We start from the raw sequence: 14,245 nt of genomic DNA, 5'->3' as shown, positions 1-14,245 counted from the left end.
TTAGAAACAGAGTTCCCTTGAGGGGTCGTTCCTAGGTTACCCCAACCCGTTACTATTCTCAAATATTCACATACAGATGCTTGCCTAGGACCCTTTGGCATCGCTGTTGGTTAGTTTTAGGAAAAGGTTGTGGTTTGGCTTCAAATAAGTCATTTCTTTCTGCAACGTGAGAATGAAAACCGACTGGGTCCTCTATGGGGCACATAATGGGACCGTGAAAAAGGTTCCCCAGGTCTATTGGCTTAGTACGAGAGCACGGGCAAGTTTATTTTAAACTATAAAATGTCCGGCTCACTACATATCTTGGTCATTTTCATGTTTAAGAAAATGCATATAGCTTTATATACCTTTTGTGAACCCTCACGGCCACAAGAGTTCCTTATTGACGTGACAGAGCTGCTGTTATCATAATCATGTTTTTTTCTCTTTCCATAGAACTCAGTGAATGTAGGTGGGGTTTCATCAATCAGGCAGTAATGTGAACATTGTGAAGTTTATTTGAATTTACCATCGTAACATTATGTTGACCTGTAGAATATGATTGTTGACGCATTTAAATACACATTTTGTCATATAATTTATGCATGTTGGCCAGCCAAAAGCAAAGTGAGGGGCAGAAGAGTTCTTAACTGTAACGGACATTTAAAGTGGGCACACTGTACCTCTCGTACATGACTGTACGACAAGAGCATTTAATCCACATTCATAAAGGAGTTACTCTCCCAACCTGCAGCAACCTTCTTCTATTCTCATATTACAACATATTACACTCCAGTTACACGGGTTGATAGTTGAAGCAGAAACATAGACGTATAGTTAAAACAAATGGACATTTTGAATTTACCGTTGGAAAAAAAACACATCTGTAGCCAACGGTCCACACAACTTTACATATCTCCATGAAAGTCTAGAGCAAACCTGCTGAAACCGCGTAAACAACAACCACTGCATTTTAAAAAGTCTCCTTGTTCAATATTGAAACAAGTTATTACTTCAGTTATTAATATGCCCAAAATCCTGTCCTGATTTGTCTGTTGTTGAGGGGCCTTCGATGGGAGAAATCTGAACTGTAAATCCTCCTTCACCATTCAGCTTCCATCATTTTATCTTCTTTATCTTTATCAGAGGGATGAGCTCAGAGGATGCGTCTCCTTTCCCTGTTGGAGACTTTGTGAAAGGAACGGCTGAGAAATGGAACATGAAGGTGGCGAGTTTGTTAAAAATAATGCCGTTGGGCTCGTGGTCTCATTTCATCGAATTCCTTCCATTTCTTTATGAGCGTCTTCGTTTTACTATGTAAGGGGGGACCGGAGTTCTCTCCATTTAAAAAGGGCTTTACATTTGTACTAAAGGAGACCGATGTGTCTGAAGGTGTTCTGTCATCTCCAGGTTCAGGTGCAAAGCAAACATAGCAGACCTGAAACTGAAGAAGAAGCTCGTTTGAACAGGATAGGATCAATGCTTTACAATAAGGTGTTATCAATCCCATGTTCAACCTTCTAAACCACGTGAAGCGAGTTCTTATTACTCTCCAATAACATACAGCATCAGAGGGAGCTAGAGAGGGGAAACGTATTGAATGCTTTGACACATCAGTTTTAGTTTTTAGTTTTCTGTGGTTTTAAGACCACACTGGAGGAGGAGCGTACGCAGGAGAAGGCTGCCGGTGAGACCTTCTGGGGGTCCATGTAGTTGTTTTCCAGCCTCACGGCCACCAGGGTGGAGTCGCCGCTGTGGTTCGGGTCACAGACGCTTTCGTCACGGACACTCCTGAAAGACGAGATCGGGATGTAACGAAAGTAGTTATCGTTAACACAATAAATCAATCATTGGGTCTATAAAATGCCGTCACGGTTCTGTGATGTCTTCAGGTTGCTTGTTGTATTCTGTGTACTTTTATCACATAGAGCAGACGATCTTAACCATTGAAACGATGGAACGATGGAACGAGGTAACGTCTCAATTCTCAATGTGGTATATTGATTATCATAATTGTAGTTGAATGTTTCCGTTCTATCCAAGACTGCAGCTGTAACAAATTAATTGTAAAATCAGAATCAAACTTTTAATTTTTTAATTTTTTTAATATTCTCTCTGGTATACAGCCGGTCACTATTAGCAGTCATCATCATGTCAAACAGATCCGGTTGGGATTTTATATATCGGGATGGAAATTTGGTCATTTTTGTAAAAATATTTTTTTGTATCGCCACTTTTAATGTCAGTATGACACTGAAATGCTGATATCAATTAGCACTTAAATAGTTGTGACGGTGTTTAAGATGTTAACTTTTCTACCAAACCGTGCTAGAGGCTGGACTAAGTGGTTCATGGATGGACCTGAGAGAGAGCCACGAGGTGGTGGCTCTCAGGTGGAAACGGGCATCAAACCTGTTGTGCTTCTGGTTGTCAAGACGACGCTCCGTTCAGTGAACTTTGAACTTTAACATGGTGCGGTGGGGCTCTGGTCTCTTTTTTCCCCCTTTAATCACCTGGTTTCATGGTTTTCTGTTTGCAGTCATTTGTTTTAAGGTTTTATGTTTTTAGTTTGAGAAACTGATTAATAATTATTGTCTATTACGACTTAGGTCTTATTTGTATAGTTTTGTCAGTCATGATGACATTGTTCCAGTTAATAGGTCTTTCCAATCTATACTTATGATATCCTCTATGTTTTGACCCTTGTTGAGCAAAACGTCATTGTAATCGTCATAAATGACAGAATTAAATGTTCTGTCTTTGGCTTTGTGTTCACGTATTGAGAAATATTGTATGAATTAAATCAAAGACCAAACCTCATCAGCACAGCACTACAACACAACTGTTGGAAATGTTTGTCTATTAAAACTGGTACCATTAAGAGAATCTAATGACAAACAGGATTCAACTCTGTGAGGTTCAAATTATGTTTTTTTCCTCTAAATAGACTACAAAATATTACCACATAATCGTCTGGGTTTGAAAGAGTAACATCAGTAAGTTTGAATGATGAATTAGTCAAAATAATAGTACATTTTATTTGTATAACGCTTTAAAAGGTACTCGAGTCACTTTACGTGGTAAAAAAGAATGGAAGCAATAACAATGTAAACAAAGAGATGACATAACGGTAATAAACAAAACAAAAAACATGCTCATAGTTCTGTTTTATAATCGAACTCCATTCATGGCAAGAAATCCCAAGAAAGACGAGATACATTCCGAGGTAAAGGGCCCAGAACATTGGTTTCATACCTGATGTTGTTATCGTTGAGTCTGAGGAAGTGTAAGTTGGTCATCTCGTTGATGCCGGACGGGATCGAGACCAGCTGGTTGTGGTCCAGGCACAGTTCCACCATGGACTGGTACGAGCCGAAGAACGACTCCGGCTCGATGGCCTCCCCGTCCAGTTTGTTGTAGGAGAGGTAGAGGTACTCGATACCGGGGTCCATGTGGGCGAAGACGTAGCCTGTGGAGGTGTTGGAAGGAAAACGATGTCACCGTGGGAGACCAGTCACGGTTATTTTTATCATTTGAATCATCATGTCTCTAAAAACTCTTAATTAAATTCTAATGCTCTGTTCGGTAGGCGAATGAAGTCGAGGGTTGTGGGACGGATGGTGCGAAGAAGATCTTTCACGTGTTCATGAGCACGAGGTACAAAGGCTCCATGGCCATAAAACAGCGGTTACTCCTGTGTTTGAGGGAATTAAACTTCTTCAGCTCAAATCATTTCACAATAACCAGCTGATTCCTGAAAGTACCTGGAACTTGGTTTAGTATCACATCCTGAGCAGAGCCAGAAACCTTTTATTAAGGGAGGTGAAACCATAGAAAAAAAGCAGAACATTCTCCCTGCAGTGGAAAAGGGTTATAAGTTTGTGTCTAGCAGCTATTACTTGATGTACAGATTATGTCTATGACACCCTCATCCTGAATTCAGCGCTCTTTACACACTGTAGATGTTTTTTTCCAACCAGTTAATCCCTTCCCATCTGTGAGGTGTCATGCTCGTCAGCCAGGTGTCACGCTTTCCACCTACCAGGTATTCTCTCGATGTTGTTTCCCACCAGCACCAGGTGGACCAGAGATCTGGGCAGGTACGATGGAACCAGGTAAAGGTCATTGTTTGAAAGGTCGATGGACTCCAGATTTCTGCAGAGAAGGAGGAAGATGAGGGGAGGAAGGATTTGGAAGGAAATGGAAGTGAGTGATTGACAGTCCTTGATGGCGGCTGATTGGAGAAATACGGAGCAGAAATGAGAAACCATCCACTGTGGGCCAAAACATTTGCACCTGTCCCCTTTTAAACGAGCTGTAAAACGTCAGGAAAGATAAAATACACTGCTGGAAACCGCACATGACGGTATGGTAGTGGAATGAGAAATATCTGTATTGGTGACGGCTAGTATGACGATTTAAACAGCGGTGTTCTGGGTAATGGAGAGTGACGGTAACCGCTCTCCTTCTGTCAGACCTGTGGTTGATCCAGGCCAGCGGGGCGATCCGGGTCTCGTCCAGCCTGTTGTTTCTCAAAGAAACCACGTTCAGACTGTGGGTCTGGTTGAAAACGGTCTCTGAGATTTCCTCGATCAGGTTGTTCTCCAAGTACAACTCCTAAACGACGGAAAGAAAAAGAAACCAAATGTCGGACATCAACGGAATCGGAGAGGAACATGCTTCGATTGCTGGTAACTTGTGGAAAGTTACGTGATTTTTAGTGCCGGAGCCTCAGTAGGATCACACGATGTTAAACGTGTTCTGGTTTTAAATGAGCTTTGAGCTTGTCATCAAACTGAGTGCTTTTGGTTCGGAGAGTCTGTGGTTTGTTGGGGCTTTTTCGGGTTAAATGCATAATCTACCCTAAAAAATAAATTGAAACCGTTTGTAGTATTTAGTGATGTAATGTATGGGTTTTTGGGGGGATTTGCAGAGAGTGTGAAGAAACTCTTGAGTTCATAATGTCAGTTTGGTTTTACGGTTGATGTAAAGCAGCAGCAGGCCGCCGCTGTTTGTGGTGAACCAGAGGCCGTAATTACAAGCCGGCTGGTGGAGCGGTTTACTCAGCGGAGGAGTTTTAAACATCAGAGCGGAAAAGACTGACTGCAGCCAGCTGAGACGAGATGCAACTCATTACTATTATTATCAATTATGTATTAAGCTTTTCTTTAATTATTGTACCCGTTTCTGCCAACTGTCGTCTGCAAAGAGCACAATCTTATTGAACTATTGAGGACTGAGCCATGATGACTGGTTACGCCGGGGTCAGTTTTCTATTAGCACCATTACACCAAAGCAGCAGTCGGCCATTTGCTTTTTGAATCCAGTAGATTTTTATCAAGACCTATTAAGGCCACTTTGTCCTGGACCTTCATGAAGAAAGTCAAAAGTCTGAGGGGTCCGTGAGGATTCCCAGTGTTGGGAATGAAAACGTAAGAGCTGGAGCGATGCACTGGTTATGTAATCGGATATTACTTCATACCAGCAACGAACTGGGAAGGCCTTGCGGTATGGTGCGGAAGTGGTTTCTGCCCAGTCGGAGGTAGGAGAGCTCGACGAGGGGAGCGAAGGCCAGAGGATCTACATTCCCCTCGCTCAGCAGATTTCCCTCCAACTCTAGAATCACCAGGCTGCTCAGATCTTTAAAGATGAAAAAAGAACCAGATGAACGTCACTGAAACAGAACAGCAAATTCTCATTTCACATTCCTAACACATTAGAGTTCATCATAAGGTAATAGGGCTGAACAATAGAGACCCTCCACACATGATCACAGGGGCTCGGAGGCAAAGTGTAGCCGAGGTTTACATCACCGGGAAATCTTAACAAAACAATGGACTTCAAATAAAAGAGCTACAAACGATAAGTATTCATTGGAGAAGAAGTCTGTCGATCAAGGAGAGTTTGGGCACCCTTCATCATCGTTCTCCTACGTCAATGAGATCAAAGTCGAGCTTGAGGGTTAATTTGATCCCTTTTTGTTTCCAAAGCCTGAAACTTTAAATTAATTTGCTTTTGCCAGAACTGTGAGATGTACAATCAACTGCCAACAACATCTTCGTGAGCTGGCCGAGCTGCAAAATGAAACTCCTTGGTGTAATCGGGTTAATGTCTCTGCATGATGTCGTTGATCTGTGATCCTTGGTGTTCGTTTCCTGTTCTGCACCATGTAATGTTTGCAAAGGGAGGATAAACTGTACTTAATCAGTTCAGGAAGTCTATAAACGGTCGACAGCCGGCAGACTAATTTGTGACATTATAGCAGGTGTGGAGGTGCATTATGGGATACCGCGGCTGTTACCTTGGAAGCCGTTTTCATCGATTCTCCTCAGTTGGTTCTCGTTGATCTTCAGCTCCTGCAGCGTCGGGGGAAGGTCAGCGGGCACGGCTTCTAGAAGGTTCCCGTCCAAGTACAGACGCCTTAGCATCTTCAGACCCTGACACACACACACACACACACACACACACACACACGCACACACACACTGGTGATACTGGGTAGTTGAATGCACCCCTTCATACCACAACTATGAATACCGCAGCTTTCAGTCGATGCCTATTTAAAAACAAGCTAGTATTTGCAGTTTTGCATGAAATTAGTTTAAAAACATGAACATATTTGTTATTTTTTCCTGGTCTTGACGGTCTATTCGACACCTCACGGTCTTTGAGAATATTTATATCTCCCATATTTATTTGATTGCATTACTTCACACGTTGGTCGCTTCGAGAGAATACCTAGAACCGAGTGATGATGATTGGTGGAAAAAGTTGGGTTTTATTCTGAAGGGCTAACGTGGTTTGGCGTCTTACTTTGAAGGCGTTGGTGTCAATGCCGTTGGAGGAGAGTTTGTTTTTCTTAAGGTTGATCCATTCCAGGTTCGGGATGCCATTGAAGGCTTCTGCTGGGATGCTGCTGATGTTGTTGCCTGAAGGTCAGAAGAGTTTCAGTCTTGGTCAGTTCAGTTCACACGCAGAGCAGGAAGCAGTTTATTCATTTTGTATCATTTGTTCTTCAATGGGTTCAAATCATTTATTTAGCTCTTACCCTCCAGACTGAGAGACTTGAGCTCAGGAATGGACAGAGGGGGAAAGTACGTGAGTTTGGCGTTATCGCACGTCAGAGTGACATCGGAGATGTCGCAGCCTGGAGGAAGGCCTCCTCTGTTCTCCACCACCTCCTCCCTCTCCTCTTCTGCCTCCTCCACTTCTGCTTCCATGTCCTTCAGCTCCTCCTCTGTCGCAGCGGGAGGTTGTGGTATCGGAGCGGGGAGGAGGTCCGGTTCCTCGGGTTCCTCGGGTTCTTCGGGTTCTTTTGGGGGCATCTCAAACACATCTCCTCTCAGCCACACCTCCTCCTCTACCTTTTTCTGCTCCTCCTCTTCTTCCTCCTCCACCGGAGCCAGTAGTTGCTCCCTCAGCATCTCCTCCTGTCTCCACCTTTCCTCCTCTAGCTTCCTTTCCTTCTCCCATGCTTCTCTCTCTGCTGCCTCCTTCTGCCTCTTGTCATCCTCATCCTGTCTCCTCCTCTTCTCCTCCACCTCCCGCCTCCTCTCCTCCTCCTCCATATGCCTCCTCCACTCCTCCTCCTCTTTCTCCACCTGCAGCCTCAGCGCCTCCTCCTCATCCCTCCTCTTCCCCTCCACTATCTTCCTTTGTTTATCCGCCTGCTCCTTCCTCTGCTTCCTCCTTGTCTTCCTCGCCTCATCCTTCTTTCTCAGGCGTTCCTCCTCCTCGCGGTGCTCCTCTTCCTCCCGCCAGAGGATACGCTGGATCTCCTCCTGGGTCAGCGGGGTCACGGCCTCACCGGGGTCGTTGGGAACTGGGGAGTCACCAGAAAGGTCAAGGCTGAGGTCAGGGTCTTGGGTGGGTGTAGGGTGGCGCGAGGCAGCCAATCAGAGGGCAGGAGGTGGTCAAGAGGAAATAAGAAGTTGACAGGGATAGAAAGAAGGAAGGAAGGGATAGAAAGAGGAGAAGAAGAAGAGGAGGAAGAGATAAAGAAAACTAAAAGAGAAGATACAGGATGGAGATAGACAGACAAGAGGACAGACAGACAGACGGCTGTGTGTTAGTGTTGCAGACAGACAGACAGACAGACAGACAGGTACAAGACCAGCTTGTTGTAGCTACAGAGCAGATGGCTGCTGTAGACCAGTCTGGACCAGATCCCATTCAACTGCTCTAGTTCCACCACAGTGAGTACTAGGACACATTCAAGTGATGTTTGAGTGTAAATAATTGAGACCAACCTTAACACTTAATGCTGTTTTATAGTCATAAAACCGTGCGCCATCAGAGACATCCAGCATGGAAAAGACAGAATAAATGTCTGACTGTCTTGTATCCCCACCTACAACGCTGTGAGCACAACACTAGCTGTGTTCGGTTTAACTGAACAATGCAAAGGCTGATGATAACGCTGGTTACTATGGAGACGGCATGGGCAAAGTGTTATCTGAGAACACCTCCGTGTGACTTTGACTACACTTTTCTTCTGAGTATAAAACAGCTTTTAGTGCTTTTACGCCACACAGTTTTCAAACAGTGTACATGAGTCCAAGGTTGTTGCGGTTAAGCTAAAACTGCATTCACCAACACAGTCACAGACAAAGGGACTGAGAGGTTTTCTCCATACATGCACACAGTAGCGGTGCAGTGTATGCCTGAGCAACGACTTCGTTACTGTCAATTTAACCACTGCAGTTTTTGTACCTGTAGCCTCACAGACGTTTACAATGAAGGATGCATGCACAGCAATGCCACGATCCTCTATATATGGACGCTCAGTATTTAGAAATAGAGCATGTAGCATGAACCCAGCAAAATGATTGTTTGGAGGTACATTTGAAGGTCTTCTTCTCCTGCACACACGTCTCTGGAGAGCGTTGCTCGACTGCTTGTCTTACGTTTGTATTCGCTGTGGATTCAGAGTCCAGTCTTCACTTTGACGGGATTGAATTGACAGTTGAAACCGACCCCGGACATGTTGAAAACAACATGTGGTATCTCCCAACATACAGACCTGTTAAGACTCTCACAACATGTGTGTGTTGAACCGACCCAAAGCCATGATGGGACTAGGAAGCAACATGCCGAGGCCTCGGAGATGGAAACCGTTTCATTTAATTTATTTTAGGAGACGTGTGACGACTAATGTAACGTCCATCATGAAGAGTTTCATTCAAAATCTACTTTTTGATCAAATTAACCTGCTGGAAAGCGAAAGGTAGAACTAATTGTCCAGTGAAGCCTGAAAGCCTTCCCATATTGATCCTGTCCGTTGCTCATCTCCGTTGCCTCTGGATGTTGCACCATGGCGTTGCCACATGTTGTGTTTCTACCTGACTCCATGCAGACGGGGCAGCACTCCCCAGCAGGCGTGAAGGGGAAGTTGCAGTGCATTGTGGGACAGGCGATCTCGTCACAAACCACCCGCCCGCCGGCACACAGACAGGTCACACAGGGCTTCGGGGACCAGACGGCCTGGTCGAACATGGTCAGACCCCGGTACTCACACTGGCCCTGCTTACCTGCAACAACAGACACGTCAGCGTCAGAGCAGCAGCTCAACACAGGTCTACGTCTTTATTGACTGGATATGAAGGGAGAGAAGTCATTTGGTTATTGTTAAAATATGTCAGTTTGTAAGATAAATCTTCTTATTCAGAGTCTATTCACTTAAAAATACAAAAGAATAGAACATGAGTAATGTGGCAGCGTTATAATTAACCATCTAATTACTATAACTATTGATAAGTATGAATGTTTAAAGACCGTTTCCATTCATAATAGATCGGCCGGTTGGTTTCCAGTTGCCGCAAACGGTCTGCTGTCAGCGGAAAGCAACATTTAAGTATAATATTGTATTATATGTATATACAATATAATTGAGCTTTAAAAGTCTGCAGGAGACGTTGATTTAACTGCTTGATGTGTTCATCTAAGAAAAATGTGCAGCTGCAAACGTCTCGTCGCCACTCTTCCATGTTTTCGTGGCCTGTTTGACGGATGCTGAGGGAACAGCTGTCCGTGAACCAATGGGAAACGAGGGCGGTGATTGGTCCAGAACAAAGCAAACCCAAACCCGTAGGGGGGGGGGGTCACGTGACCCTCGTCGGCCTCCCTGCTGCAGTAATTGCTGTGTGCGTCTAGTCAGATGTGAGGCCTGTACTTTAGCATCAGAAGCAGACAAAGCAGTGGTTTGTAGCGCGTCCACTCCTCCCTCTGCATTAACTCCACCGTTCAACATCAGGACCCCGGACGGCGCGGAGCTGTGACTGTCAGTGAGTCAGCAGAGGAGACTGTAAACCACTATGATACAGCACTCCGGGCCTCCTGTCGCGCCTGTCATCTCTCCTTTCTAATGGTATGCTCTTTGTGACGTCCATAGAAACACAGGTAGTTAGGAGGCTCAGCTCATTTCTCTTAAATGCTGTCTCTCCTATCTCGGTCCTTTGACACCGTCGCCCTGTCATCTCTGCCGGGAGCACACATACTTTACAGCTTTTCTCTTCCACGTACAATATCATCTCGCTCGTCGTTGAATATCTTCACTGTCCGGTGAATTGCAGGGTTTTGTGGAAATGACACAGCGACCATCGGACTGTGTAGCACCGTCGTTCTCTGCATATGTTCATGTGTTTTACTGGAAAATTCAACCCTTTCTGAGCAAAAACACCAATTTATATATTGCAGCTCCTCCAATGAAAAGGATGTTCTGTTTTATCATTTCATTATGAAGTTCATTTATTTCTTTGGGGACTGCTGGTCGGACAAAAGAAGACATCTGAAGTTGACATCCATCTTGTTTTGATAATATTTAGAAAAATCTAGACGATGGAAACACATTCAACACAACAACAGCTCTGTTTAGTGGAACCACTAGACCCAACATGGAGCCCCAACTGGCTCAGTACCCTGTAACATTCACACAGACGGTTATCATGTCGCTCTGTAAACTGCCGTCTGATCCGTTGGGTTGTTGTGACGATCACGAGGCATGTTCTCATGTTCTCATGTTCTCATGTTCTCAAAAAAACAAAGCCGCCCTGCAGCAGACTGCCCTTCTAATTACATAATGCCGACTTTATTGTTTTAAACTGAGCGGCTTTGAGGTCCTTCTCTTATTTTCTCTCGAGCTCTTTTCCCACAGATGGTTTTCCTGTCTGTTCGTGAGCTGTAATACGAGTTCATGGTGAAGCCTCAGAGCCCCGTTGTCACTTCCTGTTAGCCTCAGAGCCCCGTTGTCACTTCCTGTTAGCCTCAGAATAGGGGGCGGGGTTTAGCGAAGGATCTATTGTTTTGAAAACCGCTACAGCAGTTAGTTTAAATCCGCTTTATTTTTATTTAGTAAAACAGGCTTTTATAGGATTATTTTTGGATTGATTTCCATTTGCATATATACAAACGTTTATTTTATTTTACACTGGGTGTAATGCTAATATGCACACATTAGTTCCATCTCAAATGTCCATCAGGAAGTTCTCCTAATTTATAAACTTAATGATTAACAAAAAAATATATATTGGCCATGGAAACAATAATTACTGCAGATCTATTTTGGAGGAGTGATGCCCAATACAATTACTAAAATTGATATATCAGAGCATCCGTCTCACTAACCCGGGTTAAGGTTGAGTCACTGGTCCCATTAACTCAGTTCAAGGCGGTTTAAGTCACTGGTCTCACTGACCTGGGATAACGTTGTAGCTGGAGTGCTGTTCTTGTGGCTCCTTATTGGACTTCATGATCAGAGTGGTTCCTTGGTTGTCTCCAGGCTCCATTGGCATGCCGGGACCAGGAACCAGTCTGATCTTTAGAGGTCTAGAGCGCCCCGCTCTGGCCCGCCAAGGACCTGCAGCACATGGTCACATATCAACTCGTGCAGGCAGACGGACAGAATAGATCATTCTGTTTTAGCCGTGTGAAAAAGACAAGTGGCATATGAACTCCAGAGAGTGTCTTCCTCACCTTGTCCGTCCCTCTTCCTCTTCCCCCGGCGGATGTCTCGGTCCTGGTTGCGCGGTCTGTTCCCGGCCTGAGCGTTGGAGACGGTCACGACCACCAGCAGCCACAAGCTGACCGCCATCAGCCACCACCTCATCCCTGCAGAGCAGCGGAGACCAGGTTCAGGTTTTCTTACAGGAACCTCCGTTGAGGTCTTCACTATAGATGGGTATTGATGGAAAGGTATCTCTTGATGGTGATACCAAAGAAATACAAACAAAACCCTCTCTTTTTTTAAAGGTTAAGTTCTCAAATTCAAATAAAAGCTCCAATGTGTAATGCAGTTGAAACAAGAGCCTCAGAACACATTGGTTCCTCAGCAGGAACCCAGCAGGTTCCTCAGATAGACCAAAGACATTCTTCCAACAGCCACGGTTGTAAATCAAAACTTCATAAACCTTGAGGTTTAGTGGAGAAACAATGGTTTTCACATTTTGAAATGCAATGAATTTAAATCCAGATGTGTTACAGAAACCAGCAGCTAAAATAAAAATAACTGGAACCAAACAGACTTTTTACCTGCAGCAGCTTCCTGGACAAAAAGAGCTGCCAGTGCTGGAGCCGGCCCTCATATAGCTTTCTGCTGGGTTCCTAATGGTCGGGTGTGTGTGTGTGTTTGTGTGTGTGTGTGTAATGACTAGTCTATACACAGCAGTCCTGTCATTATTAAAGCAGACACCTTCACACACCTGATATTTGGAGCAGATTCAACAAGTTCTCTCTATCAGCCTCAATAACAATAATAAGATGTAGCTCTGCCCCAGTGCATGCTGGGAGCTGTTGTGTTAAATCGTAGGAGCTTCTGATTTTGTTGGGATGGTGCCCACGAGCCTGACTTTCAAGACAGAGACGGAGGTTCTTTAGCTGGACCCAAATGATAATGTTGGGCAGTTGTTTTTATTAAAATACCCAAACACAACGGAGCTCATTGAGTTTCACTGAGACACTCAATGAGCTTTCACCCAAAAACTACAGCTCCCATGAAGGTTCTTCAGAGCAGCAGCGCATATTTTAAACATGATGGTAAGTATCCGCCCACTCTCTCTCTCTCTCTCTCTCTCTCTCTCCACCATTCACATTAATATTCAGAGAGAGAGAGAGAGGAAAGGAACAGAAAAGCAGGAGGGAGGGGAGCGAAATGGAAAGTATTCAGCAGTTCAGTTTCTGGATGAGCAGGAACAGACGGAGAGATCAAAATAACCTGGAATGGAAGGAAACCAGGTTCTGTTTGCGTCTTCTTAACTGGGTTAAATGACTTCCTTTAGACGTGTTTGTGTTCTCATCACACAAACACAAACTAATGTTCTTCACACTAGAGAAACGACTCCACCGGTTCCCCTCTTGGCTCGTTCACTCCTCTTTATATTTTATAAATATTGCTTGTCCTGCTCCATGAGCCACTTTGTTGCATTAATCTTTGGGGTTCTTGTGTCCGTTTGGGTCTCGTAGACCGGGTTCAGGTCTAAGTTGTGGCCCTGTGCAGAAGCCTTCTCATAAATAACAATCTCATATTTTAGGGATACAAATTAATCAAAAAATCGAAATGCAGCTGACTTGGTGAAGTTGTATTGTAACGTTATTATTGTTATTATTATTGTTTTAAAGAAGTTAGTCTTTATTTGTTTTGATAATTATTGAGAAATGTCTCTGAACCAGGAAACCAAGGCAAAGTAAAGTGAAAACCGGGTTATCTTAGAAACCTGAATACAGATGTTCTACCACATTTAGTTCTGGCCCTCATCGCTCAAGGACCTTCATCGCCGCGCTGAAGGGGAACGTTGAGGAGCGTTGCATCAAACTAGGAGGAACACCTTCACGTTCCCTACAAGTCAAAGAATCCGAGTCGTTTTGTTCACAAGTTACAGACACCTCAGATCATCTCCAGCAACTGAAACAACTGTTTACAAACCACCTCCACAAAGAGAGAGAGAGAGAGAGACAGACGGAGAGAGAGAGAGAGAGACAGACGGAGAGAGAGAGAGAGAGACAGACGGAGAGAGAGCGAGAGAGACAGACGGAGAGAGAGAGAGACAGACAGACAGACGGAGGAGGAGGGGAGGAGCCGAGCAGACAAACAGACATTAACTCTACTTTACCAGCAGTTTGAAGGCAGCTGTGAGACTTGAGGCCAAATTCTTCCACCCTCTTTTCTCCTCCTCCGGTTCTGCAGGAGCTCCAGGAGAGGTGTGTGTGTGTGTGTGTGTGTGTGTGTCGCTGTGTGATGATGCAGTGTGTGTGTGTGTGTGTGTGTGATCGTAGA

General features: G+C 44.5%; 2 protein-coding genes across 2 annotated transcripts in view; one reads left to right on the top strand and one right to left on the bottom strand.

Annotated features, from left to right (window-relative positions):
• cenpp (centromere protein P) overlaps positions 1-14,245 on the top strand; it is a 67,498-nt gene that overhangs the window by 49,815 nt on the left and 3,438 nt on the right. The window lies entirely within an intron of this gene.
• On the bottom strand, positions 658-14,245 carry ecm2 (extracellular matrix protein 2, female organ and adipocyte specific). The gene is made up of 12 exons (XM_034533910.1): positions 14,082-14,245; positions 11,950-12,084; positions 11,672-11,833; positions 9,321-9,509; positions 7,028-7,840; positions 6,793-6,908; positions 6,281-6,416; positions 5,462-5,619; positions 4,457-4,596; positions 4,022-4,134; positions 3,235-3,448; positions 658-1,770 (listed from the first exon to the last, which is right to left on the bottom strand). Exons 2-12 carry the CDS (start codon positions 12,080-12,082, stop codon positions 1,599-1,601), a joined length of 2,346 nt encoding a protein of 781 aa, XP_034389801.1. The 5' UTR covers positions 12,083-12,084; positions 14,082-14,245; the 3' UTR covers positions 658-1,598.

This window comes from Cyclopterus lumpus, chromosome 5 (genome assembly GCF_009769545.1).
Source record: "Cyclopterus lumpus isolate fCycLum1 chromosome 5, fCycLum1.pri, whole genome shotgun sequence".
Classification (NCBI taxonomy): Eukaryota; Metazoa; Chordata; class Actinopteri; order Perciformes; family Cyclopteridae; genus Cyclopterus; species Cyclopterus lumpus.
This window is presented reverse-complemented; position numbering and strand designations above follow the sequence as displayed.

Coding starts and splice junctions, on each gene's coding strand:
- ecm2 (XM_034533910.1), bottom strand. CDS start 12,082: ATGAGGTGGTGGCTGATGGCGGTCAGCTTGTGGCTGCTGGTGGTCGTG. Junction 4,597..5,461: donor GCCTTCCCAGTTCGTTGCTG/GTATGAAGTAAT, acceptor TCCGTCGTTTAG/GAGTTGTACTTGGAGAACAA. Junction 4,135..4,456: donor CTGGCCTGGATCAACCACAG/GTCTGACAGAAG, acceptor CCTTCTCTGCAG/AAATCTGGAGTCCATCGACC.